Consider the following 26244-nt stretch of genomic DNA (forward strand, 5'->3'; position numbering starts at 1 on the left):
TAAGTTAGTAGTCGTTACATGAGCCATGTCAGGGGCCTTTGGCGGCTTAATAGTAACCCTGACACCAGGGCTGATGGGGTTGATAATCCACCTAACATGATAGAAAAGTAACTTCAAAACAAAATCGTCTACCCAATAGTAAAAATCACGTATTTTTACATTACATTCGGATGTATTTTTTGTAAAACCTCGCAATAAAGTTTCAATTCATGTAAAAATAGTGTCCTGGCCGCTGCAAGGATAATCTCTGCAGGTGGGAATACCTGGTTGATGGTTGCGACGATTGTGAGTGTGGAGTATCACCACAAACTATGGCTCACCTTTTGTGCTGTCCTAAGTGCCCTAACACCTGCACTATTAAAGACCTTTACGAAGCCACTGACAATGCCGTAAGCGTGGCCAATTATTGAATAAGAAGAAAAAATTAAGGAAAAATTTAGTATCGATCGCCATATCGACTCGCAAAGAAGATGTAAAAATATTATTAATTTGTAGTCGTTATGAAATACAATGAATAGAATCAAGGTTTATTGAAGAAAATGACAACACAGTGTCATTTTTCAAAACTACGATTCCTTGCTTTTCGCTATATATGGAAATCAGAATTAAAACGACACCAATATTTTTCTCAGTACCGGATTCAATGTTATTAGATTAACGAGTCTTACTCAGAGTAACAAAATACTTTTCACAGAAAAAACAACAAACAACAAAAAACGGATAAGCATAAAGCTGATGTGGATAACTTATTTTATCTTATTTTTCCAAGAAAATTACCTTTTCCTTCAGTTTCCTTTCATTCAATCCGGCTTGAGAACAAAACAATACAATTATTAAGCAACTGGGCGTGAAAAAGATCCTTTATAATAAGTTCTGAAACGATATTACCTACAACAACTTCGTTTTGTAAAAGAAAAAATATCAATGTGTATAAAAAAGTTTGGGAATATTCCAAGATCGGCGCGAAAGGGCTCAGTAGACGATGAAATTCGGTTCGATAGAAAAAAAAAACACTCCTCGTCAGTTTTGTTTTAGTCTCGAATTTTTTTTATTATAAAAATAGAGAAAACTCGCAAAGTGAAAATTGAATCGAAAAAAATGTGATTCGGACAAAAAATCTAACTTGATGACGATACAGATCCAAAATTTCGCAAGGACAGGACGAGGACCCGGTGGTGTTATGGTTAACATGCTCGTTCCAGATTGATAAGAGCTGTGGTTCAAGTCCTCCCCGACTCAGATTTTTTTTATTTAATTTTCTCTTTGTCAGTTTTTATGAATTATTACAGATCTAAACATGAGTTTAAACTCAATAAAATTGAATTAATTGGTGAAGAGAACATAAACTTGAAGATAATAAGGAGTTGAAAAGTAAAAAGAGTTAAAAGGCGCGCCGTAAAACTATTTTGCTATTATATTTCTAAGGTCGTACCAAATTTGATAGTCAGTAATTATAATAAACGGTTAGGCAGCTACGGCTTAGAATAACGAAAAAGTTATAACAAGATGCAACAACCTAGTTGGGAAAGTAGCTACCTTGATTTTGAACTTTGTGAGAGGTTTTATAAGAGGCTATCAAATCTGTGTACCATGAAAGCGAAAGCATTGAACATGCAAACATAAACACACGCCAATCTCCACCGGGGTAAGCAGAGGCTATGGAATTCCATTTACTTCCAGTCTGTCAAAAGAAAAAAAACTTTTTCGAATGCGTTAAAGTTATAGCATGTTATGTCACGATGACCTCACGATCTGGAGGCCCCCGGTCCGAATCCCGGTGGGGACATATCACAAAAATCACTTTGTGATCCCTAGTTTAGTTAGGACATTGCTGGCTGATCACCTGATTGTCCGAAAGTAAGACGATCCGTGCTTCTGAAGGCACGTTAAGCCGTTGGTCCCGGTTACTACTTACGTAAGTTAGTAGTCGTTACATGAGCCATGTCAGGGGCCTTTGGCGGCTCAATAATAACTCTGACACCAGGGTTGGTGAGGCTGTTATTTCACCTCACAACCCACACGATAAGAAGACGATGTCACGATCGTAAAAAGTATAAAAGTAGACGGTCTTTCCAATAATCATCTTCTTCTCCTCTCATCTGGGTTGTGAGGTCAATAATCGACCTCCTCATGTCTGGTCTTCTTCTTCTGTCGTGTGGGTTGTGAGGTGAATTACCAAGTCTGGTGTCAGGGTTATTATTAACCCGCCCGAGGTTTCTGCCATGGCTCATGTAACGACTAGGTAGGTACTTAAATTACGGATTGACGTCCCTTCCAAAGTACACATCTTATTTTTCGAACAATCAGTATTATTGATTTCGGCTTGCAATGTTTTGCCTAGGAATGCATGCACATTCCGGAAAAATGCATTTCGGAGGTATGTGATCTAACCTATATAGGGCTGGTTTTCCCTTCGCGGATTGGAAGGCTTCTGTAAAATACTGGACCTGTCAATGTTCAGGTTAGGTAAGCGGACCCTGTGAAAAACGGGATAACGCTAGGGAGTTCATGTAAGCTGCCTCTTTCCTTTGTCATGTGGTTTCTAACAAATAAGTACATAGAGTTCGTTGTACTGAAACTAATTTTGATATATTTTTTTTATAGTTTGTAGAGGACAGCCAACTTTTCGCTCAGGTTTGGCAAATCATAGGGAGAGTTGTGATAAAAACGACATTACCGCGTTCTGCGCCCCTCATATCTCACGTACGTTTTATGTGGACTCGTTTTGTAGGGTGACCGCGAGTTTGGACGTCTTAGGACATTTGGTTTCAACCATAATAGTTAAAACGGCCAAACTCGCCTTTTTTCTTAGTTATATCAACATTACATAGCATCACGCCTATATCCTCGAAGGAGTAGGCAAAGGTGTATAGTAATATACACTAATAGTAATAAGGGGCGAGCCTATTTCAATTTGCCGAGCACAAATCCTGGAAACCACCATTTCATTTTTTTTTCTTGTGAAGTGTTCTGTAAATATGTAAAAATAGTGTTTATTTATGAATTAGGAGTGAGATCACACGTTGCGTTGTGGGTCCGTTGCGATGCCTAATACAGACACTCTGTCATATACTAACACTGACTGTAAGTACGTTAAAAATATAGCGTTGCGGCGGCTTTAACAGACTGGAAAAGTCCGTATGACCCGTATTTAAGATTACAAAAAGACTAAATCCCCAAATGAAATCTATTTAATTTCGGATTCCTCTGCATCTTGGTAGGTAAATCCGTCAGTATTTATAGATGAATACACTTACCGAACATTCTCTATACACAAGGGTCCTTTTTTATATTTGACTTTGGCAGTAATGGTTGTCTATTCTATGACAACCGGTTGCCATTAACCATGAAAGTAAATGTGAAATCTCTCTCTCTCTCTCTCTCTCTCTCTCTCTAAAATCTTTTTGCATTGGGAGCCCTATAACTTTCTTTTAATTTTTGATCTCTAGTTCATTTTACAATGCAGGCTAATTACCCAATTCTCCGTTAAGATAATCCAAAGGACATAAGTATGTTTGGTGGTTTAATATTACTATTGAACCTGACAGGGTTGATAAGGTCGATCATTGATCTCACAATCACAACCCACACGAGAGTAGAATATTATTTTATCCAAAAAAATCATTAAAATGATGGTCACTGTAGCCATTGAAGCGTCATGAACGTTCGGGTCGGCAGAAAAATCATTTTACCCATCCCGCGACCGTAATGTCTTCTTCTGAGAGGTTGTGTTTTGAAAAATTGGCACCGTCTCCGGTTATGGTGATGTTATATCGTTAGGAAACGACTTGTGGTTACTTTTCGTGTTTGTTTTTAATATAAGTAGATACAATTTAGTGTAACGGAAAGCTCGGTGTGTTGTGGGTACTTAATTAATTTTGAGATATATTAATCTGATATTAATAAGTACTCCACCAGGTAGATAGATTATCCACCTCATAACCGACACGATAGAGGAACTATTCTAATTAATATGATGGAAAATTCCACTAGACAATAACTTAGAATCATGAGTTATATCATCCCCCTCGGTATTCGGTCCGGTTTCACTAACACCCTGTAGATTACTACTTGGACTCAACTTATTTTGAACTGCAAGCGGAAACAGGGTGGCCAACTTTTGAGGTATAAAAATGTGCTTAAACGTCAACTGAAAAGATGTAACGTGGCTTCATCGCGGTGGGAGATACTGGCCCACGATCGGCTGCAATGGAGGCATACTCTAAACTCCAAGGTGTACGGTTTTGTACAGAAGCGTCGAGAACAGATCTTCTCAAAACGCGACGAGCTCAAGGCCCGGCCACCTGCGGCCATAACCTACAACTATATTGACGTGCAGTGAATGTAGCAGTACATTCACTGCTAAGATCTGTTACGTCAGTCATATAGAGATAAGAACGCATCTTAGGCGGTCTTAGAGTGTTACCAGACTAATCGATCGATAGTAGAATGGAATATTCAAGCGTCGATGAAAGAAACTGATGGAATATAGCCGGAATTAATCGATCAACGTCGTCCGGTGCCATCGGCCGGCAATCGATCGATTGGTTAGTCGAACAGTATCTGTCGATCAAATAACGACCTCCGTGGTCCAGTGAGCTCACGATCCGGAGCTCGTGGGTTCGATTCCCGGTGGGGACATATTACAAAAAATACTTTGTGGTCCCTAGTTTGGTTAGGACATTACAAACTCTGATCACCTGATCGTCCGAAAATAAGGTGATCCGTCCTTCGGAAGGCATGTTAAACCGTTGGTCCCGATTACTACTTAGTGATGTAACTAAGTAGTCGTTACAGAGCCTTTGGCGGCTCAATAGTAACCCTGACACCAGGGTTGATGAAAATGATGAATAGAAGAAGAGAATTAGTTACCAGACCAGTCTATCGACGTTGGTCGATGCCATGATCGATTGATGATTGGTCTGGTAACACACTTTGTCGGCGCTGCAGTAGCTCCGGCGTGGTTGTACCTACTGTTTGTTTTGATGGTGGATGGAATTTGTACTTCAATGAAAGCTTCGTTTCTTGAGGGGGATTGTTTATTGACTTGTTTGTTACTTATATGGTAAGTATATTACATTTTTGTGCGCTTACGCGATAGTTGGTCGTGACGTGACGCGGAGATAGATCGAAAATAGATAGAGAGCATAGACCGGAACCGGAAGAACGTCATCGGGGTTGCCGTTTTTCAATATTGTTATGGGTGCGTTCACGTTGGCGTGAACACACTTAGATTGAAGACTTTTCGCCATGGCCGAATACGGCAGGAAAGGATACTTGGATTCGAACCTACGACCTTTTTAGCATCGCAGGATTCTTTATAGCTCTAGGAATATTGCGTGTAACGTATTATTACCAGTTATCGCTAAAGCCCCGGAACGATTCAAGGTTCATTAGCAAAGTTTATTATTATGTATTTAGCCTAGTTTCAATCGATTCTGCTGAGCTAATGTACCTATTAACGAGTACACTAAGTTTAAATTACCTCTTTGCCTAGCATAACGATGTTGTAAATATTTAAACGGCTTTTAAGCGCTGGTTATAGAGTAGGAATTGCAATGGATTAGTTTAGTTTTTGCGTTTTTCAGTAGCTTGATAAATTGAATATTTATCTATTATGTTTTTGTTTTTTTTTTTGACGTGACTTATTGTAGATTTGCCGCAGATGGCATTAACTACTTGGCCGGACAAATGGGGAGCGCTGAAGGCTTTCACCCGGTACAACGTTTAAGACTTTAGAAGGAAAGAATAAAATTAATAGAACAACAACAATATAACACAGCATCACGCCTGAATCCCCGTAAGGGTAGGCAGAAGTGTATAGTATGCACACATGTAATAAGAGCTGGGCACAAATCCCATAAATCACGTGACATCAATAATCTATGATCCAAACATGAATTCAAACTAATAAAGTCGGATTCAGTGGTTTAGAACGTGAGTCGGAATTCGAACCTGGGACACTAAGATGTAAGTCACGCGTTCGCTGAAAATAATAATAATAATAATAATAATAAGAATCTTTATTTCGCACCACAACTCAACATAAGGAAAATATGAAATGTAACAGTATAAGTAGATGACAATAGTAAATATGAAACTATTAACTAAATGTTCAGTTGTGGCAGACTGGTGCCCGAGCTAGGCAGTGAGCCTGTGTTACAGGTCACCAGGCCTCCACTCCTGACCGCGTCATGCAACACGGTTTAGTACACACAATTGATGACATTCGCATTTACAATGTGATAGATGTCCAACCATTTTAAAGTGCGAAAACAATATTATGGTAAGAAAATAAGAAATATACACTGTTTAAAAATAATAATAATAAGAAAATTAAATAAGTAAAAGAAAAAAAAATATAAAAAGAAATGTATGAGTGTGTGTGAGTGTGTGTGAGTGTGAGTGTGTGTGTGTGTGTGTGTGTGTGTGTTTGTGTGCGTGTGCGATGCTGATAAGAAGCTGGGCAACCCTACGACAAACTAGGTCTTGGGATCGAAAACAAGGAGCCGTTACAAATGCTCCCTGTGTCATTGCCTGATGATGGAAACAAGGAATCGTTCCTTGCATTCCAGGAGTACTTACAAAATCTACTTGTAGTATAGGAAATATGACAGGCATAGAGGGGCAGCAATTCCCCGATCTGGAGAGAGTAGTAAAAACCATTCTATTAACCTGATGGACACATTATATTAAGCATTTTAATTTATCCTCTGTTTCACTATAGTTCAATTCAAGGAGCCGTTTTTTTACCAACTGTTTACATTCAATTTTGCTAAGATGCAGAAATTTAAGTTCATAATTAAATTTGTTATATAAATACGGGCCTATGAACAAGAAAAACCTTTTTGCAAATTCAGTTTTACATTTGACACTTTTACATACTACAGGTCTATGCCTCGTGTGTGCTTGAAGCAAGCTGGGAGGTATGGATGAGTGTTGTCTTAAAATCGAGTGGAGAAGAAAGAGCTGCCGAACAGATAGGATTTGACAGTTTTTGTATAACTCAGTAGTTGGGATCATAAAGTGACTAAATGTTGCTACCTTTAAAATAAGCCGTTGCGCTCGTTCAATCTTAAGGCAGTAAGTTTTAGCAGTTCCACCCCAGCTAATGATGCAATACGTGATTAAAGATTGACAGAGAGCATCGTAAACAGCCCTTATTAAAGCAGGATCAGCGATTTGACGTAGCTGCCTGAAAACGTAAACCAACTTTCGCACACGGCCAGACATAAGTTCGATATGCGGCAAAAATCCGAGATTCTGATCAAGGACAAGACCGAGATATTTGAGGGTTGGTACTAGTTCCAGTTTGGTGCACGAGCAACCGTTGTGATTGACAGCATCACAGGAGTGGGCTTTTATGTGATAATAATTCGGTGGTGGGAGAGCTGAATCACGCAGACAGAAGGTCATGTATTTAGTTTTGGAAACGTTTATGGTTAGCAAGTTGTTACTGAGCCAGTTGCAAACTTTATTAAAACCAGACTGTGCCGCACAGAATACGTCGTTCCACGTATTTGATGTAAACACAAGGGCTGTGTCATCTGCGTAAGCAATTAATTTGCCATGTGGGAGACTAAGATTACAAAGGTCATTTAGATATATAAGAAATAGTGTGGGACCCAGAATTGAGCCTTGTGGAACCCCGAAATGGATAGGAAGCTCATCGCTGACGTTATGTTCTATGGTTACGCACTGAGTTCTGCCTGTAAGGTAATCAGAGAAAAGTTCTAGAGGTTTATCCCTGATTCCAATGTTAAATAGTTTATCTATGAGTCGTGGAATAAAGACCGTATCGAACGCCTTACTAAGGTCAATAAAAATGGACATACACTTCTGACCCCCATCTAAGCTCTGAACAATGTGGTCCACTAAACAATGTGCAGCATCGGACGTGGATTTGCACCGGCGGAAACCAAACTGCGAAGCAGACAAGATGTTGTATTTTTCTACATAGTTTATTAATCTATTGTTCATTATGCGTTCAATTATTTTCGATAAAGCGGGTAGCACAGAAATCGGACGATAATTATCCACTGAGTGTTTATTCCCATTCTTAAAAATTGGATGGATTAGAGCTTTTTTAAATGCCTTTGGGAATCTTCCCTCCCGAATACAGAGACGACATATGAATGTAATAGGAGGAACTAGAATAGTCCTGAATTGTTTTAAGATATTTGACGATATGCCGTCCCACCCAGATGCACAGTCATTTCTAAGATTCATAATAATTCTCTCCACTTCGGCATTGTCTGTATCAAGAAAAACAAAGGAATTCGCCTGAGATGACTGTGAGGAGCGTGGGGAGTTAACTATAGGAATGTTTTGAGTCTTTCTGCGGATTTCATTTGCAAGAGATTATCCAATGTTAACGAATTTACACTGTTGATTGATTGTTTGATATTAGGAGTGAGAAATAAGAGCTCATTTGAGTCGTCCCTATTTTTGTTAAGATGAGTATTTTTTGTTATAACTTGCCAGATTTTCTTTTTGTTAGCTCCAGCCTTCCGGAGTTCACCGCGTTCGTAACTTATTTTGAGTTTTTTAACCTGTTTATTAATGTAATTTCTATATCTCCGGTAATTGATTTTGAGGATTTCATTATTTGGGTCCTGTTTAAGTTTTTTATGTAATTTATCACGATGTCTAAGGCAACGGAGTAGTCCTACAGTAAGCCAAGGGTTTATAATTTGTTTTCGCCTTGGGACATGACAAACCACTGTGTTAGAGGCTATAATTCCCGTCAAAGTAGAAATAAAGAAATTTGTGACGTCATCCACGTCAACCGATTCAAATAGTGGAAGTAAGTCAGTTGTGGACAAGTCGCGTTCTAGATTTACTAAGTTAATTTTCGTTGTTGCTTTTAAACAAGCTTTCCTTCGCTGTTTAGTTTCCAAGGAAAAAAGGACCTGAAAATGAATAGAAGAAGGTAAATAGCCTAATATACCACCTCCATCTGGGCACAGGTCTCCCCTTTTTTTTATCGTTGGGAAATGCGTTACGCATACCACGCCGCCCGGGGGGGCAACGTGGTTATGTGGGACTCCCCGGGTGTCGCCACCCGGTATACCCACTAAAACTCAACGGTGTTCCACCTTCCGCCGTGTGGCGGGGATACGGGAACGCAATTGCACACAACCGCGTCCCCGCCAGCGGATGCCCTTTGGGGCCCAACACAGGTCTCCCCTCAATCAACCGGAGGGGGTATGGAGCAACCCTACAAACTTTTCCCTGCGAGTTGGTGATAGAAGATGATCAAAATTAAATCACATTTTCTGTTTTGACTTTTTTTACGAAACAAATGAATCCAACTTTCACCACTTTTATTTATGACTTCATACCAGTATTGTCACTCAGTATACAAACTCCATAGAAAAAAACATTTAATAGGAGGTCCGTGTTGAATACATAGGAGGTCCGTGTTGCTCTGTGTTTGACTAGGTTGTCACGTAACATATTTTTGGATGTTTCTAATTCAAAAATATCTGTATTCAGTAGGTAACATTGTTACACTTTGAATCGTATTTTTTTACGTAAAGAACGTTTCATCCGCCTAAAACTACTGCAGCTTCTCACAACCTGTATAGTTGGATAAAAGAAGCTGGAAGAAAAACTTTGACACAGGGCCCAAGATGTTCTTAAAAAAGTGGCAGCCTAAACATACATAAACAGCCTATATATGTCCCACTGCTGGGCACAGGCCTCCCCTCAATCAACCGGAGGGGGTATGGAGCATACTCCACCACGCTACTCCAATGGGGGGCAGCCTAAAATCAGTTGTTTTTTATTTATTTTATTTAAAAGGTGAATTCCAAACAATTTTAATATTGAAAACACGATACCTAAATAGAGCTAAATGCGGTCATACTTAACCATTTAGGAAAACGACAATTCGTGTCTAGAAATTTGAAACTATTCTCTCTTGTGTGCGTATATTTTACAACAACTAGCAATTTACACTCAAGATTTATGGACCAAGGCATTTACATGATATTCTCTTTGTTCCAGGATCCCAATGCTTCGAGCGACAGGCATTGTACAGGAATGCTCCCGTCCGTTGCAATGACCATCACAGCAAAATGGCCCATACACTTTGGAAGACATGGGTGAAAATTGCTTTCATACCTCTGGCATTCCTCGCCGCCACGGTCGCAGACTTCACGGAATGCCAGAGGCCTTGTGACTGTCGCTGGCAGTCCGGGAACAAAGCTGCCATTTGTGCAAACTCCAGCCTCAAAACTATACCGGCTAATCTCAGCAGCGACATACAAATTCTCGACCTATCCAACAATAACCTACAACAGCTCCATCAAGAAGCATTCAAAAAAGTAGGCCTGAGCAACCTCAAAAAACTATTCCTCAAAGAGTGCAACATAGAAGTCATACACAAAGCAGCCTTCGTAAGCCTCGCTATCATGATAGAATTAGACCTATCCAAGAACAGAATCCGATTCCTCCACCCAGACACTTTCAAAGGAACAGAGAAACTGAGATTAATAAACTTAAGCAACAACTACATAGATAAATTAGAGGACGGACTATTCCGCAATTTGAAGTTTCTTCAGAAAGTTGAGGTGAGCAATAACAGGATAGTCCGGATAGGGACTAAGGCGTTCGTGAACTTACCCCAACTAAAGATTCTGAGGTTCGACGGGAACAACTTGAGCCATATGAAACCGGAAACTTTGATGGGGTTAAGAAACTTGTCCGGGTTAGATCTGCACAACAACCCTTGGCGATGCGATTGCAACCTGCAAACATTTAGAGATTGGGCGATCAGTCATAATTTGTATACGCCACCGACGGCTTGCGCAGAACCGGTGTCGGTGAGAGACAAACTTTGGAACGAATTAGACTCGTCCAACTTCGCCTGCCGGCCTACTATTCTCGAGCCGCTGCCAGACGCAACGGTCAAAAGTTACGATGAAAACATTACTCTAACTTGCAAAGTCGTCGGGAATCCACCCCCTGAAGTAGTTTGGCGGTACAATGGCAGAACCATTGAGATGAAAGCGTATGGTGAAATTAGGTACAGTGTAGCTGAAAACACCATGGATTTAATAAGATGGGTCAACTTGACCATTATTAATGCTAGATATAGTGATAGAGGAAATTATACTTGTGTCGCTGAAAACCCTGGAGGTAGAGACGAAAAAACTGTCATGCTTGTTCTATCTAAATACGGAGGTCCTGGTATCATAATGGGCATGGAATCCGATACCTTCGCAATTTTAATAGGATGTTTAACAGCAATTATAATTATTTTCGCGGCTGTGATGGCGGTGTGTTATTTCACATCTCAGAATAATGAAATGAAAAGACTGATTAAAACTGATACACGTTCGTCTAATGGGGAAATACTGATGGAGTCGACGGCTTCAGAAGCTGAGAAGAACCTTAAGCCAGAGATCAATCCGGTGACGAAGCCACCGCGGAAGTACGAGGCACCTCCTTCATTCACAAGCGATGCCACCGAAATGTCAGAACTAAATAGAACATTGCTAGACAACGATTCTGTATTAGGTAAGATTGATCTTATTATTACTAGAGCGTGTACAGTCATGAGCAATATGATGTACCCACTTTAGGACTCTGTCGCACTAACATATTTGATATTTAGTGAGACTTACAGTTCAATTTGTCAAAAAAGTTAATGTGACATGGTACCAAAGTGTATACATATTAATGCTCGTGACCGTACACAGTGAACGTGTTACAAATTTAACCTACCTACTCAGTTTGTGTTTTCGGACAAAAAAAGCATCTCTCTTCTGGCTTTTAGGTGGTTTAGAAAATTGGAAAGAAAACAAATGAATAATCATCAAATCAAATCAAAAATATACTTTCATTGCACATAACTAAAATTTCAACAATCAGACATAACACAAACATGAATACAGAACAATTGGGGCGGCCTTATCGCTCTAAAGCAATTTCTTCCAGGCAACCAACAAAAGGAAAAAAAACATTTACAACTTAGATGCGGGATGGTGCAACAAAAAATAAATACATAACATACATACATAAACAGCCTATATACGTCCCACTGCTGGGCACAGGCCTCCCCTCAATCAATCGGAAGGGGTATGGAGCATACTTCACCACGCTGCTCCAATGCGGGTTGGTGAAAAAATACCTAAAAGTAAAACTAAAGTTAATATAATAAATACTCTATACTATACGTACATAATATTAATAAATACTCAATATAATTATGATCCATATTATATATACTAAAAATATACCTATCCATAATCTGAGAAATCATGTAAGATTTTCCTGGAAAAATTTGGTTCGACGAGGGAAAAGTATGTAATATTATTTCACTATTTATAAGTAAATAATTCAAGTCACGAACACAACTGCCAACAGTAATAAACTAATCGATAACTTACGAATACCCATCAGTAATGAACTAGTGGCTTCTAGCACTCTCTAATTACTAACTAACTAACTAATCTCACTAATTATAGTCGGGATAAAACTTCTATGTAATAAAATAATTCCCAGCACGATATTGAAAATTTGCTTTGTCAATAAGTTTTTGGACAATGCACATTATCAACCATTTAGCTTTAACAACGAAATACTTTTATTTCTTTTAATACTGTTTTTATTTTATTTAGAGCTGGCAGAGGACATCCTAGATGGACGTAAATTGACCAAATTGGAGATGTCCTTAGAAAAGGTTCAGTACGATCTAATCTGAACCGGCGTGCGTGTATGAAGCGATTGATGAATGTGGAGGAAGCAAGAGAAGTGTGTCAGGATCGAAGCAAATGGAATTATATAGTCTCTGCTTGCCCCGGTGGGAATATATCACTGCTGGGATATAGGACATATATATCACTGCTGGGATATAGGGCTCGAACCACATTATTCCACAAAAATCGTACATTATTTCCATTTTTTTCTTTCCAAGATTTTCTTTTCTCATCGCATCTAAAAAGCGGGTGAAAGCCTTCAGCGCTCCCCATTTGTCGGGCCAAGTAGTTAATGCCATCTGCGGCAAATCTACAATAAGTCACGTCAAAAAAAAACATCTAAAAAGCCAGATGAAAGAAGCTTTTTTGCCCGAAGACACAAACTGAGTACGTAGGTAAAAAAAATAATTTCATAAGCCTCACTACAAAATATATTATTTCTATTATCCCTTTTTAACAGCCTCCGTGGTATAGTGGTAAGAGCGTTAGGCTCACGATCTGGAGGTCCGGGTTCGATTCCCGATGGGGACATTGTCGAAATCACTTTGTGAGACTGTCCGAAAAAGTAAGTTGATTCCGTGCTTCAGAGGGCACGTTAAGCCGTTGGTCCCGGCTATTAGCCGTAAAAACACCTCCACCAACCCGCAGTGGAGCAGCGTGGTGGAGTATGCTCCATACCCTCTCCGGTTGATTGAGAGGAGGCCTGTGCCCAGCAGTGGGACGTATATAGGCTATTTATGTTTTTTTTATTATTCCTTTATTATGATATGTTTGCTATAGTCTTTTTGGTATAATTATAATTTTCTAGTTAACTATACATATATAGTTAAACATACATAGGTTAGGTTAGATTGGTTATCGGTTTGGCAAGGTTGCTGATAACAGACCCAAATTCTAGTTTTATTTATTCAGTTAAAGGTTGAGGTTGTTTAAGGTTGAGGTTTTAACCAAAGTCTATAGAAAACTAGGCGTTTTCACTAGAAACGCGTTTGTCATAAAAAGAAGTATCTCAATGCCTATATTATGTTTCTGGTTGATGCGACCATAATGTCAATTTCATTTTTTTATGGTTCATCTCTCTTGACCTTGACATGCGTTAAAACGTATCATTAAAACGCGTTATAATATTATGAGACTGAAAATAATACAATTATATTTTTGACAAATATTATGATTTTCTTTGCACAATAAGAAATGACATTTCTAAAATAAAGAATTTTGTTTGTACGTTAATTTATTAGGAGGAGCTTATAACATTATTTTAAAATAAGTGTGTTGAATCTTATGAATAATAATAATCAGCAAATAAATTAATTATTTTGTTCATAAAAGTAAATAAGATTTGTAAAAATAGGCCTCCTATGTAAGAAATTGACCTAAAAAGTTTTTCGCTCATAAAAAGCAGTAGCCATTGAAATATTCCTTTTCCAATCTTACCCTTTTCAAGAACTATGCTTTGTATTGTAGTCTTGTGAAACAATATCAAAGAAAGAAAACGTTTATGTATGCACACATATACAAACTGTCCTACTTTATTCCACAAGCAATTTATTCCTTTTGTTTTGTAGACGCGATTAGGTATATTTCATTCTGATTTTCTTTATGCGTAACGAAACGGATGATAAGAACCGCAAAATTCAAGCAAATACCTTTTAGAAACTTTGATGTAAAATTACCAAAGGAATATCTGAGATGTCTCGAGTGGGTGTCTGTTAAAATTTCTTTGATGGCCGATTTGTATTTACTTGTTTTAAGACCGACCACAATAGAGAGGGATTTTAAATACAGTGTCGTCCCGTCACTTTGGTGGTTTCATTCTAAGCTTAAACGAATAATTTCTCATAATTTATTACAGTCAACTATTTTCAGTCAAACATTCTTAGTGCTCGCGTGCTTTGGCCGTTGGACCATAAAATTTAATGAGGTCCCCGTTCCTTTGTGCCAAGCCCCGATTGAAGTTACAAACAGTTCTCGTGCCAAAATTTTTACTCGAACGTCAAAGAGTTGGAATTTCATTCCAATCTTTTAATGTTGTGTAATTTACGATTCTAAATCTTTTACTATATTGGAGTTCGTAAGGAAAGTGTTCTTATTATATTGGCTCGCACGTGTACATTCCGTTATGTATAATATTATTTATCTCTTTTTCCTGAAGCTCCCTGTAGATTTCAGACTAAAAAAATCCACTTACGTGTTTTTGTTTTGTCTACAGCGTCCAATGAAGACAATACTCGGCACCTCGAAGCGGAATTGCCGAAGATACCCCAAGAAACCATGCTCATAGACCGATTGACTCAAGATCAACAAGCTTACCCGCCAGACTTGCTATCCTTCCCTTTAAGAGGATCTCAGATCTCCCCAGCAAGTGGCACATCATCAGATCGACCACAACTGACGCAAGCTATACAAAGCCCAGTTAAGTCACCAGAGTATGGAGTCACATCCATCAACTCTGCCTACAGCAGATTCCAGCCGCATCACTACCAATCCTCAATGATGAGCCCGAAAGGCTACGTCACATTACCCAGGAAACCAAGACATAACCTCCCAGAAAATCGTCCCCAAGTGTTTTCAACCCTGAACGGCGTCATACCTTATTATGACTTTAATATCAAACTATTTAGTAATGGATCAAACTACTACAGCCTTAATAAGAGTGAGATGGACTTGGGGCCTATAAATAAGATGGAACATTTAAATGATTCAGAAGAAATAGAACCAGCACCGTCTCCCGCCCCTGGTACTCCGCACGCGACAATACCAAGGAACAGTTTAAGTTCACCGAACATCCACAACCAGCTGCTGACTCTCCAAGCGATGTCTATAAACGCAGCCCAAGGAAGAATCCCGAAATCTGAACAGCGCCCTTTGAAGGTAATGCTGGCGGAAAATGAGGGGCTCTTGAGGAATTCAAGAGATAGGTTAGGGTACAGTGTGAACGTTGTGAGTGGGAGGACTAGAACTGCTCCAAGGCCTCCTCCAAAGCCGAGAAAGAGGAACTCTTGTGAGATGAAAGAACCTTTTCTGAATACAAGTGAGAACGCAACCCAAGTGTGATTGCCTTCTGGCAAAATTCCATGTGTAAAGAAGTGTTTGGCCGCGTTCAGCCAACTGAGGTGGGCTACGAATGTATAACAGTTTTATCCACTTTTATCCAGATTAACCATGCTTTAGTCATAAAATTTGTTATGCATGTGTTGTTATGACTTTATTGTACGCCTGTTCGTTAATAAGGGGTTTAGTTCCGTTCCATATTTTTATGGCCGACATTAGAGCAGGAATTTCGATGTTTCACGTTGTTAGCCTGAAAATTTTGCCATTATACGTTATATATTTAGATTTTATACTGGTTTCTTGTGTATATTAATATTTTAACTTTCAAATTATTATACTATTTTTAATTGACATTTGTGGTGATTCTGGTAAATACAATCATAGATTTTTTTTATTTTGATAGTCTTAGGACTATAGTAAGGAGCTGTGAAAGGCACAGTTATGTTTACAATGAATAAAATTTAGTCCATTTCTAATATGAATATAAAAAACTAAAGAAAAATAGACTGGATTTTACCGCCTACTAATACTCCATAAAAGTTTAAGTATCAATTACTTATGATTAGAGTTAAATACTTGTTTCAGTTGAGATTTGTTTAATTAAAATTCACGGAAAATCCCAGTTTATAAACATCAGAGGAGGAAAAAATATCTGACAGGTTTATACTCAAGACAATTTATATCAGTAATATGTATCTACGAAATTTATAAAATTTTTAAAATGTATAGTTTTTAAAATCGAGTCAAAAAGAGCGTTTCCTAGAAAGATATTCTATTTTAATCCGGTGCGTACGTCTGAAAGAACTGATAAATGTCGAGGGAGCAAGAGAAGTAACGTCTAATCCGCCTAAAACTACTGCAGATTTTACAACCTGTATAGCCGGAGAAAAGAAGCAAGAAGTAACATAGGATTACGTCTAGACATAAAATAGAATGACGTCTTCACAACAGTTGAAGTGACACAGCTAATTTTGACTCGGATTAAAAAATAAATGTGTTACTGTAACAGCCCGAAATACGTACGGCGTCTTACCAAGATTACCGCGATGAAGTTGATAAAATTCATGGCAAAATCATGGTTCAGTGGAAAATCGTAATTATGATTAACCGAAACGATAAAAATCCCAATTGAACAATAATGAGAGACTTTCCGGGCTAAGTTCATCAAAAACAATATAGATGGCGTTGACGTGATAAGTACCTATTTCTCAGTACTACATACATACATAAATAAACTCACGCCTATTTCCCACCGGGGAGAGCAGAGACTATATTCCATTTGCTTCGATCCTGACACATTTCTCTTGCTTCCTCCACATTCATCAATCGCTTCATACACGCACGTCGGTTCAGAGTAGATCATATTAAGCCTTTTCTAAGGACATCTCCAATTTGGTCAATGTAAGTCCTTCTCGGTCTTCCTCTGCCAGCCCTACCATCAACTTTTCAGTACTCGGGTACACTATTATTCCAAAATACAATGTGATGGCAGAAGCATATATAAAAATAATTGTTGCTTGATATTTGGATCACATTATGTATAAAAATACGTTGCTACAATATTGCTTCTCTTTATTTTTATCACAATAACAATTGGTGAAAGATGTAATTGAGCCTGGGTGTAATAAAAAAGGTCATCATTTATACCCAAAAACAAAGATAAAAGTTGCATAATATTTCCGTTATCCATGAAATTATAAGTTTTACGAAGTTAAACGAAGAAAAACCTGTACAGCTCCATCTATGTTGTTTTTGAAGAACGAAGCCTGGAAAGTCGCGCATTAAAAAAAAATCGTAATTTTACCACCATCACTTACTTGGTAATTCTTCAGATTTATCATAATGTGGGCTTTTACAGTAACAAAAATAACAGTAAACTTAGGATGTAAAGGAAAAAAAAACACTGTTTAGAAATGACAAATATTAGGAAATGTAAAATTTAAGTAACAATACTAAGTACCTTCTAATTACACAATATAAAAAATTTATAAAATGAAAAATACTGTTCGAGTAGACCTGTATCTACTTATTATTTTTTAACCGACTGTAAAAAGAATGAGATTATCAAATCGACCCCACTTTACGAATGTTTGTAAATTTTGCTTTGAAAATAAAAAGAAATCTGCTTTAACTATAAATTTATTATAAATTAAAAAAAAAACATTGGTGCTTAGAAGAATAATAAAATTGCAATGAAATATTTATAATTATTATCATGCTTCGTTTTTGTAATTAAAACTTATTTGTTACGTACAGTAATATTAATTATATTATGGACATGATATAAATAGGTAAAGATCTTATTAAGAGCAAAAAGAGAAAAAATCTGAACCTGATTTCGATCTTTTCTCTTTGTGAATTTCAAAAATAGTACTTATTAAGAAAAAGATATTTTAAAATATAATTGTTCAATTATTCCGTAGATTTTTATTATCTGTTAAGTTTACTATTACGTCTATCGACTATATTTTTATTATTTCAAATGTACTTACTACCTATAACTTATTTAAGTTACTAACTAAATAATTCTGGAGTAATATAGTTTTTTTGATCTTTTCATTTTATGAAATTATCAAAAAAGTGCTATAAATATAAAATAATAAAAAAAAATAACAGTATAATAATCTTACTTTCCCATAGTCCGACAACATAGTTAAAATAATCATAGATTTTTATTGTCTGTTGTATACTTCATAATCTATCCAATACTATAAGTTTACTATACAAATTTTATTTGAAATGTATAACTTATTTTAAGTTACTATAAAACATACTTATTATGAAAATATATTTTACATAATCATACTGAAACATAATATTATCCCACTGCTGGGTACAGGCTCTATAATCAATCGGAAGGGTTATGCATACTCCATCACGTGGAAGTGTCTTACGGCTAATAGCTGGCTAATTATATTTTACCTTGCTTAAATTAATTAATGGCCTTTGAAATGTTCAGTACTGTATAATTATCTGGCCTACTTACTTTATATTATTTAATACCATACCTATTTAAGATAATTAATACAATTATGGATTCAACTATTTACATTTATGGATTTTTGGAGGATGTACCTTTGTATACTGGGTAGCCGATTACAGTTCTATACTGAACAGGCTTACCAGTTACTAATGCATTTTTATTTGAAAAAAAAAAATATGATGAAAATGGTGATCAGAGTACAAAACGTGTCGCTTAATTTGCTTACAACTGTTATAATATTGTGCGTGGCTATTATTTTAAATAAATTAAAAATATTCTCATAACCTTTATTTCTATATTCTTAAGTTATATTGGCAATATGTACAATTATAATCAGACTCATGTTTACTTAATTAAAAAAAATCTGTTATATTTCATAATTTCCAGAAAAAAAGAATGTCCATTTTTATTTATTAGTTTACTAACTTTATTATTATTGTCTTTTTTTCTTATTTTTATTAAAATTTGTTTCGGATCCTATTTGACTAGCAAATTAATAAATACCAATAATCGAATCGTCCTCCATACTGTAGTTAAAAAGCACAAAATAGTTTTGATTATTCCTTGTAAAATTATAGAAAATATAGTAGAAAAATGTAAATAAAAAAAATAACAATTATCGAAATTCAGTACCCATAAATAACTTATCACAGTACGTTCTCTAAACAAAGCTTAGATTAATATTTGAATCATGTATAAAATCATAACTAAAAATGTATCAGAAAAATGTAAAATATGTAAATATGTTTAGATAATTCAAATTATATTATAAAAATATAATTGTATATTTATTGTACGGTCTCGTAATAGAAGATGGGGAGAGTGTTGGACCAATAGATGGGTTTGAGATGGATCGAACGACATAATTACGAAATAAAAATACGATTTGAAATTTTATTGGTGAATTTTTTTTATGATGATTATTTTTTTAAGCCCCAATAATTGTATACAAAGTTAAACTTGCAACCATAAAGCAAAAATGTATTCATGTAGGAAAAAAATGTTAAATCAAATTATATAATTTCTGGAAAAATTATGTTGTGAAGCCTTGAATTATTGGGAGCAACAAAAATAGGTACGTTATGTAGGTCATGGGCAATATCATGTACCCACTTTAGAACCCTGTCGCACTATCATATTTGAAACTTATTTAGATATCATAATGAGACTTACGGTTCATTTGTCAAAAAAGTTAATGTGACCGTACCTATCGAAGCTTAAAAAATAAATTACACACAAAGATATTTTAGTGATGTTGCAATCATGTTTATTAAAGAACCCTTTTCTATAACCTTACAGGGTGTTAGTGACATCGTAACGAAAACTTTGATGAGTAATTATTCAGACCACGATTCTGAGTTGATATATCTAGCGGAATTTTCTAAAATAATTTAAAAAAGCATAAAAAATTTCATGAATTTTCCGACTGAAAATTCCACTTGATATCAACTCAGAGTCATGGTCTGAATCATCCCCGTCAGTATTCGTTACGGTTTCACTAACAGCCGTAATGTACTTGTATGCTACCTTTACGTACTTCGGGGTGTAAGTACATCGTAACGAATGCTGAGGGGATGATGCAGTTCATTCTTCTGAGTTAATATCAAGTGGAATTTTCCATCGCAAAAGTATAGAATTGATAATAATGGAAAAAAAAACACAAAAACAAACATTAATTTTGCGACGAAAAATACCACTTGATATTTACTCAGAATCATAGTCTGAGTCATCCCCATTTTATGTAGTCATGTATTCGGTAAGATGTCACTAACGAAAAACCTATCGATAAGTAATAAAGCAAGTCGAATAATATTACCTGCGTTGTCGGTTCTACTATCGATAATATATTTTTCAAAATAAAGATCGAACATTTTCAAAAAGCCCAAAAATTATAGGATATATTTGAAAGAAGAAAGAAAGAGACGTTTATATTTGCGTTTGCAACGGTGATGTGATTGACCACCGGTGTTCGAGGATCTGCCTTTTCACACTACATACGATTCTTATCCAATCCGAGCCCGAGAATGACGGATAGTGAAAAAAAAAAACTTAGAGATAGTGTCCGACCGAATTTTCGATATCGGTTTCGGCCTAGTAACGGCCAAAATACGAGCTTCGGCTTAGTTTCCGTTTCGGCTGAAATTATACCTTCATGTAGTGGCAAAAAGTTTTAGAATTCATTTAACTTAGTTTATTTTTGTCAAGGAAAAACAAAATGGCGCTCTCTAGAAGACAGAACGAGGGAAAAAAATAACTTATATTTTCTATATGATCGAAATATTTAAGGTTAAATACTGGAAAGATCCCGCTTTTTGGGCAATTCTCAATGTGGCGAATTGTGTTTGTTTGTTAGTTGTGTGTCGGAACAAAATTAGAACAAGCCTCTGAGGGAATTGACAAAATAAAATGAGAATATTGACTGAGGTCGTTATTGTTGTATTAAGGAATGCGTCGCGATGCTGAGCTATCGTTGTAAGCGCGTTTTTGCAGTAAATTCAATCTTATCCAAGCCGAGTCCGCCAAATGACGTATCCGAAATGCTCGTAGAACTATACGCATTTATTTACGTTTTACACTGAATCCGCTATACGTACGGTCACGAGTATTAATATGTAAACACTTTGAAACCATGTCACATTAACTTTTTTGACAAATTAAACCGTAAGTCTCATTAAATGTCAAATATGATAGTCAGACAGGGTTCTAAAGTAGGTACATGATATTGCTCATGACTGTACATTCCGGGTGAGATAGACAAACACTGATTGACAGAGTGCGTCAGCTTGACAGTCAGCATACAGTCAGTTCAGACTATGCTGTCTTTTTGGCGGGAACGGAAAAGGGACGCTTGCTTTCTTCATTGAATAATCTAAATAATTAATACGAAGTGGTGTTTTATGGTTAACGATCGCATTAAGTTAGTCGGAAAACATTCGCGATAGTATTATTATATCGGAATATTCAATAGACAAAGTGTACCTATCTATTTTCGCTTCGTGCCAACAAGCCGCTTCATCTAGGTAACGGATAGGAATTAGACTAGGGTCCCTACACCGTTAAGCGTGTTCTTACCTTTAGATATGTCGGTAGACTAAAGCAAGAAGTAAAACCAAACCATAATGAAAACTTAAGAAGCTATAAATCACCAGAGAATAAAAGTTATGTAAGTATTATCTTAAATGAGGGACGACAGCGTGAGAGGACAAAAGAGGGAACAAATTCAGGTCAAAGCTAATTTGGTTTTGGTCGGTTTTATCTGCTTTTGAGGGTGAAAATGTGATTAAATTACACTCGGCTTTTTGTTTGTTAGTTGAATAACTGGAGGCAGATAAATGAGTTAGTACCTACGGGTAGACTTCTGAGAGGAGCGAAGTGACGTGATTTTTGGGAGTTTATAGCTAAACTAGCTTCTGCCCGCGACTTCGTCCGCGTGGCGTGTTATAAAATAGAGATCTTTGTGTGTGTAAGCGTCTAACTTAAGTGGTTTAGATTTTTCATACAAAAGGATTTTCCCGCTAATTCCCGTTCCCGTGGGAATTTCGGGAATTCCTTTCTTAGTGCACCTCTACGGTACCTAAGCTACGTCCCTTCCAAATTTCAAGTGCCTACGTTTATATGTCCAGTGCGTTGATATGTCAGTCAGTCAGTTTCTCCTTTTATATATTTAGATTTACAATTGTGAGCTACGGTGATAGCTGATGTATATAATGTGGATTGTATTACTATATGAATGGATAACAGATACTTAGCTTGAGACAGAGATTTTTATTGTAGTTTCACCAACAAGAACAAGACGTAAGCAAGAAAACAAAAACAAAAAATACAAAACTTTGTTAAAAAGAGGAAATATAACAAACATGTAAAAAAAATATAAAATCTGCGAAGAGTTCGCAACAACAATGTTACATACTAACTTAATATCTAAAAGCCATTAAGAAGTTTGCACAGATTGATTGATTGTGTTGTACTCGTATAATATCATGTAATAATTTCGCACGTGTATAATAATTTTGTTACCTTTTACTTGGTTAATAATTATATATGTTTAATTCATAATTTTCTATGTTACTTAATAATATTGTTATAATAGAGGAGCTCGGTGGCGCAGCGGTTAACGCGCTTGGTCTGCGATTGTTAAAGATAAGCACCTTTCGCAAAGGCCGGTCATAGGATGGGTGACCACAAAAAAAAGTTTTCATCTCGAGCTCCTCCGTGCTTCGGAAGGCACGTTAAGCCGTTGGTCCCGGTTACTACTAACTGATGTAAGTAAGTAGTCGATACATGAGCCATGTCAGGGGCTTTTGGCGGCTCAATAGTAACCCTGACACCAGGGTTTCACGTTTCACAACGGAGAAGAAGAATTAATAACTTTATTGATGATGAGAATTGCTGTACTTCATATAAGTCGTTTGTATACTAACATTCTATGGACTTTGTCCGAAATAAATGTTTTTTTATTATTATTTATTTTATTATGGCAGATCGGTCATCGTAGTGCTAGGTGCCACGCAGATTCGTACACTCGAATTGCTTTCATGTGGCCTTTTTAACCCCCCTGTTCTGTGATGGCGATTATGATTCCAGTTGATCGCAAAACCAACAAGGCGCTGGTATAATATAATCCGTTTGTTATTATTATGTTCAAAGAGAAAAGTACTTCTAAAGGAATTTATTTCCACAAAAATATATTATGAAAAGGACTTCCTTTTCATTATCACATATCACACTCGAATGATTTCGTATATTGCCCGACGGTTCGTGTAAAATATTCTCTGATGATTCCATTTCGAATTCTCGAGATATCATTCGGGAAAAATGTGACATATAACTGACATTCACAACTTAAGACACGAACATGGATGGTACTTTGGCTTACTTGTTTCTTTGTATAAAATTACTTTCACATTACAAGTTCATGTTTGATAAAGCCTGAGTGACAGGTGAGTATTCAACTTTTCACATAAACATGATGCAGACGACTATACTTCCAACGAGGGATGTTTTTTTTATTTTTTATCCTAGCTGGGTAAATCTCAAAATTTCAAGTTTGGTGGCGAAATTTCATATTATTTTTTCATGAAAAATTGGGTTCCGACATGAAAAAGATCCAAAAGGATCCTCGGTTCCGACATGAAAAAGAAATTTTTCAATTCTCAATTTTCCCAATTTCCCAAATTTTTCACAAAAAAATTATATGACAGTCGCCACCAAACTTGACACATTTTGATATTCACCCAGCTGCTGGATAGATGGCGCTGAACTTGGTAGGTTACTACATGGAACGGAACGTTTTATTATTTTTCTTTTTGAATTCATAAAACGAAACGTACATGTCACATTGATTTATGTTTTGAAATAAACAAATGATGAAGAAATAAGAGGAAACATACTGGTGTGACAACCTGGTGTGACCACGAGTCCGGAGGGAAAAGAGAATCTTTTCTTCTTCTTCTTGGAATGTGAGAAAAAATATAAAAAGAGAAGTATTTATCTCGGTTATTTATTTTCTAAATTAAATAAAAGTTTTTTTTCTATCATTGGCATTTTGGCATTGGTCCAGTATAGTTGATAAGCGCCATCTAAGGAGTTCTTGAGAACTATTGTTTTTTTAATTCTAAATAAGAAAACCTCCCATTGAGGTAGTCGAAGATAATCATTTCTCCGACTTTAATTTTCTCATTTTTTATTTATTTCTTATTGTTTGACCGACATTACATTACACACATACACTACACTACACACAGGACTTACATTGACCAAATTGGAGATGTCCTTAGAAAAGGTTTAGTACGATCTTCTCTGAACCGGCGTGCGTGTAAAACGATTGATGAATGTGGAGGAAGCAAGAGAAGTGTGTTAGGATCGAAGCAAATGGAATTCAATAGTCTCTGCTTACCCCGGTGGGAAATAGGCGTGAGATTATGTATATGTTCTTGTTGTTTGTTGATTTTGTTTTTTGTATATCAAACTTATTGTCCGTCGCAAAATTAACTACACAACGTCAACCTTTAATTCCTATAAACTTGCAAATAGATGTTCACAATGTTTCCACGCAGAAACAGTATTTCAAACTCATAAGGGATTCGAATCCTTAACACTATGATTTAAGTCACGTGTTCTTGGAACCTGGTTATTACGGATTCGATTACAAGCACAAATACCTGACGAAATACAAAAAAACGCTTGCGACCATAGTCAATAATGATAAAAAGACATGGAAAAAGGAGACTAAGGATCACGAATGGACAACTGTTCAAAAGAAACGGCTGAGAAATCGTTTTATTGGATCTAAGGGCAAGGCTGTGACTCAACCGGAGGGAAAGTTTAAGGCTGCGGACATGAAAATTCCGCTTTTCGTTAATAATGTTAACGTAGCTACAACTGAGACCGATATTGTCGAATATATATCCCAAAAAACCAGTATTACTGTCACACTTAAGAAAATTAATATGAAAAAGCAAAAACGCTATAATGCATACAAAATCTTTGTACCATACGATAAGATACGTATGTTTTTGAATGACGACCTATGGCCGGAAGGTATACGTTTCCGAAGATTTATTTATTTTAATCGTAGCCATTATAATTATAACCGGGAAACAGGTGATATACTGAATGACGGGGTTCATAATACCGTTAATGGATAAAAGAGATGATCATGTAAAATTAATTAGTTTTAATTGTAAATCGGTCCGCACGGCGATCGGTTGTATACGGGAGCTATGTCGAACAGCTGATATTATAGCACTGCAAGAAACGTGGCTTATGGAGCATGACATTCCTTTACTGAATACTGTTCATCCAGATTTTGAATATACTGGAAAATCAGCGGTGGATGCGGGAGATGGAATTCTTCTAGGACGTCCTTATGGAGGTGTAGCGTTACTATGGCGCAAAAGTGTATTCAAGGCGGTATCGGTAGTGCAATGTAAAAGTGAGCGTATAACTTCAATTAAAATGGTGCTAACGGATCGTTCGATACTGGTATTCTCAGTTTATATGCCGACGGACTCGGCCAAAAATATTCCTGAGTTTACAGATTGTTTGGGTGAGTTGGCTGCCATTATTGAAGATTGTGACTGCGACAGTGTTTTTATACTGGGAGATTTTAATGCTCAGCCCGGTGGGCGGTTCGGGAATGAGCTAAGGAACTTCTGTGTAGAACAAGACTTGCATTGCGCGGACATTGAATTACTAGGAGTTTCGTCGGAATCATACACGTTTGTTTCTGACGTTACTGGGTCGAGGAGCTGGTTAGATCATTGTTTGGTGTCAGAGGTAGCTTGGAAATCTGTAATAGATACTAAGATACATTACAATATATTTTGGTCTGACCATTTCCCCTTGGAAATTACGTGTAATTTAAATATTATTAAGGCTAAAATAAAAAGTAATAAGGCTGAACGTAATGCTATAGTTTGGGGGGAAAGAAACTTACAACAAATTGAGGCATATGAAAAATATTGTAATGGAAAATTGAGAAATGTAGACTTTCCAATG

General features: G+C 36.7%; 1 protein-coding gene across 10 annotated transcripts in view; it reads left to right on the top strand.

The window, feature by feature from the left end:
• The window catches only part of LOC126375467 (uncharacterized), a 442481-nt gene extending 424210 nt beyond the window's left edge, over positions 1-18271 (top strand). For all 10 annotated transcript variants that reach the window (XM_050022403.1, XM_050022405.1, XM_050022401.1 and 7 more), the window contains 2 exons: positions 10012-11526; positions 14920-18271. In XM_050022403.1, the coding sequence (XP_049878360.1) occupies positions 10083-11526; positions 14920-15764 (2289 nt within the window). In that variant the 5' untranslated portion in view covers positions 10012-10082 and the 3' untranslated portion in view covers positions 15765-18271. The remainder of the gene's footprint in view (positions 1-10011; positions 11527-14919) is intronic.
• The last annotated feature ends 7973 nt before the right edge of the window (positions 18272-26244 follow it).

This window comes from Pectinophora gossypiella, chromosome 19, assembly GCF_024362695.1.
Source record: "Pectinophora gossypiella chromosome 19, ilPecGoss1.1, whole genome shotgun sequence".
Lineage (NCBI taxonomy): Eukaryota > Metazoa > Arthropoda > Insecta > Lepidoptera > Gelechiidae > Pectinophora > Pectinophora gossypiella.